A 3579-nucleotide genomic window follows, 5' to 3' on the forward strand; every position below is an offset into this window, starting at 1 on the left:
TAAAATATGACTCTATGCTTTAAAATGTTTCTTCTCCCATAAGACTTTCTCCTCCATTTAAATAGGTATCTAATCGCCGAAACCGGTTTGGCTCAGTGGATGGAGCGTCGGCCTACGGACTGAATGGTCCCAGGTTCGATTCCGGTCAAGGGCGTGTGCCTGGGTTGCGGGCACATCCCCAGTAGGAGATGTGCAGGAGGCAGCTGATCGATGTCTCTCTCTCATCGATGTTTCTAACTCTCTATCTCTCTCCCTTTCTCTCTGTAGAGAATCAATAAAATATATTTAAAATAAAATAAAATAAAAAATAAATAGGTATCTAATCTTTAAGAAATCTTGCACAAATGGCATTTTATTATAGATAATAAAATTTATGAATCTTTATACATGTTAAAACATTCAGGCATCATAAACATAACTATTTCAATATTCAAAATTCAAATTTACAACAAGAAATTTATTTTTAGACTGTGGTTATTGCTGCGCCAACTTTGTAATTCCTTATTCGGAGTCAAAAATGTAGGCAAGCCCTAGAAACGTAGCGGAAGCATTTCCGCACACTGGATCCAGAATCCAGACTGTGAGAGGTGTTTCCGCTAGCTTCCTAGGGCGCTCTGCGGAAGCAGGAGGCCAGGACTGGTCATCTGGTTGCCCTGCGGACCTTCTGCAACTCTTCAATGGGTTTCCATTGTTGGTTGATTGTTATCAGCTTAAATAAAAAAGCAAAATAAGCATTTCGTTAGGATCTGTCCTTCATCCTTACATCTCCCTTTGGGATTTGTCCACACTCCTCTTTAGAAAAAGCATCACCTTAGCATTTGTAGCCAAACAATCACCTCCTCTTCCCATCTCTAAAGCACGGACAAAACGGTAATATGGGTTGGTTTCTATCACACTAAACCTCCAAAAAGCCCATCAGTTCCTGAGTGTTACAGGATAGGAGAGAAAGGTCTTATCCATCCGCCCCCTTTCATTTAACAAGATCTAGATTTTTAAATTTCCCATGGTTTCATAAGTTTACAAAGTAATCTATCTGCTCCTTGTGCGTGGATGTGTAATGCTCCTAGCACAGGGTGTGGCAAAATTTCCTCATTGTAATTACTCAACTAAAGGACTCACATTCAGAGATTCTCATTTACCCTCACAATTCTTCTATTATCCCAGGACCTAGGCGATGTAGGTAGTTTTAAAAGATCCTAAGTGTCCTCACCAGGTCAAACTGTGTTATTTGAAAGTTTTGTTTAAAAATAAAATAGCTTTCCTGACAGACCTAAATAGTGTTCAATCTAACAGACTAAATGTTTCTCACATCCAAAATATTTAAAATGTAAAAAGTATTTGCAACAGTCTCAAAAAGGTAAGTGAATATTTGCTACTTTTGCTTAAAATGCAACTTCTGTTTCCAGGAACTCCTGTAATGGGCCATAATAGACCTTATATTAACTTTAGATAAATAATGGGAAAAGTGAGATATTAATATATGGGCCAGGCATGGTGCTAAAGGACTCTCTGTATTTTATCTTCTTTAATCCTCTTAGCCCTGTTATTGTACCCACTTTATAGATTCTGAGAGCCTCAGAGGCCAAGTTGTCTAAATCACCTGTGAAGCTCAGCTGGTGTGGCTCAGTGGTGCAGCAGCAACACATGAACCAGGAGGTTATGGTTTGATTCCCAGTCAGGGCACATGCCCGGGTGATGGGGTCGATCCCCCGTAGGGGGCGTGCAGGAGGCAGCTGATCAATGATTCTCTCTAATCACTGATGTTTCTATCTCCCTCTCCCTTCTGCTCTCTGCAATAAAATATATATTTTAAAAAATAAAATTGCCTGTGAATAATGAGCAAGAGTCTGAACTAGATCTCTACAACTCTGCAACATTCTCTAACACTACATACGCCAAACGGCACCCTGAAAGTGAAAGGTATTAATTAAACCTGTTTTGCTGACAATGACGCTAAGGCCCATTGGCTAAATGTAAGTCACTTTTGAATGCGGCAATTACCTTTCCGGGGACATTGGGATCCACATTTTCCCAAGGCTCCGGATTTCTTTTCCGATCAATGCTAAACAGAAAAGAAAGCTGGTGAAATATTAACGGAGGTGAATTTAAACCAGCCCTGATATGGGGTCTATAAACATGCTAGGGACCGATCCGGACTGCATGCTAACTAAGGCTTCCATCCGTTGGTGAGCTGCAATTGATGGAAGATTCCTTAAAGGAGCTGCGGTTTGGCTCAGACACTAGCGGTTATTTCCTCTGCAGGTGAGGAGGTCTGGATTCCACTTACTGGGCGACTGGAAAACCTTCCCACAAGCTACAGAGGAGCAGGGGTGGAAGCCCAGGCCAGGAGGAAGCACAAATGTCCTCGCCCACAGGACCAGCAGGAGGGCTGGGCTCGGCCGCTGCAGGGGGTGAGCCGCGGGGTCCCCGGTCCCGCTCCCAGAGCTGCCCTTTCCAGCCCGACGAGCTCAGTTCCAAGTTTCTCTCTTCCTCGTGTCCCAGGAAGCGTGGTATTTCACCTATTATATCCACAGCTGAGATTGGGTCCATTGCAAACAACTAAATCTACAAACTCTACTGCATTGGGAAAGATCTTTCCAGTAAACTGAAATTTTATTTCATTTTTTTTAGTAAACTGGACATTTAAAATTTCATTTAAAATGATCTAAGTCTGATAGCCCCAAAGACCATTTAAGAATTTTAAATGTCAAAACTTTATCAAACTTTACTTTGCTGCCAGAGAAGAGGGAGTGGCAGTGGATGGAAGGACACTGAGCACTAAGGAACGAACTAATTTTATGAAAATCACAATTTACAGTCTTCTGACACCAGGACGCTTTCCAGCCCTGACTCCCCTTCTCAGCTGGGCGGTTTTGTCCCGGGCGGGGGCGGGGGCGGGGGAGTAGGAAATTGATGTCATACATTTCTTAAGCTGCAGGTCCCCCAACATTTGTAAAAACGTGTCTGTGAATGATGTCTACTTACATCACATCGGGTTTTTTATTAAGGGAATAGACAGCAAAAGATGACGCTCCGCTCGCTGCCGCCGTTATGATCAACGCCAAAGGAATAAGCTAACAGAGAACATTGAATTCGTTAAATTAAGGGCAAATCCCGCTGCTTCAAAGTGAAAGGTAACAGAATAGCTATGCACCACCTGCTCATCTTTAAAAACCAAAAATTGTAGTCAAGATTTTTCCATTGCTTTAAATACTTACTTCCTTATTTTTCATCAGGACTCGGAAAACCTTCATGATGACCGCAGTGTAGAATGCCAAATCTAGACTAAAAAAAATCCAAGATGTTGATGAAATTTCAGCCCCTAGGACCACACTCTGTGGGCGCCAACAGATCCAACGAACTCTCCAAGGCAGCCTGGGGCCGGCTCACCTGGGGGCGGGGCGGGGCGAGGACGCGCGCGGAGGATGCGAACGACCACGACCTCAGCGACCGGGCGGGCGCGCTCCTTATAAACTGACCACAACCGTCCGGAAGGGCCGGGCCGGGGCGCTCTGGTCACGGGTCGGGTCGCGGACGTGCGGGACCTGACTCGCTTTCCCCGCTCGGCGCCCGGCGCGA

At 44.2% G+C, this 3579-nt stretch overlaps 1 protein-coding gene across 3 annotated transcripts in view; it reads right to left on the bottom strand.

Moving 5' to 3' along the window:
* Positions 1-409: 409 nt before the first annotated feature.
* Positions 410-3579, bottom strand: part of LOC102774756 (chromosome unknown open reading frame, human C15orf48) — a 7011-nt gene continuing 3841 nt past the window's right edge. For 2 of the 3 annotated variants that reach the window (XM_015557597.1, XM_006777982.2), the window contains exons 2-5: positions 3219-3285; positions 2986-3074; positions 2002-2062; positions 410-709 (exon numbers count right to left, since the gene is read on the bottom strand). In XM_015557597.1, the coding sequence (XP_015413083.1) occupies positions 641-709; positions 2002-2062; positions 2986-3074; positions 3219-3285 (286 nt within the window). In that variant the 3' untranslated portion in view covers positions 410-640. Of the gene's footprint in view, positions 710-2001; positions 2063-2985; positions 3075-3218; positions 3286-3390; positions 3574-3579 lie in introns of those variants that run through there. The other variant, XM_006777981.2, reaches the window with a different exon arrangement.

The sequence above is a fragment of the Myotis davidii genome, unplaced genomic scaffold (assembly GCF_000327345.1).
Source record: "Myotis davidii unplaced genomic scaffold, ASM32734v1 scaffold46, whole genome shotgun sequence".
Lineage (NCBI taxonomy): Eukaryota > Metazoa > Chordata > Mammalia > Chiroptera > Vespertilionidae > Myotis > Myotis davidii.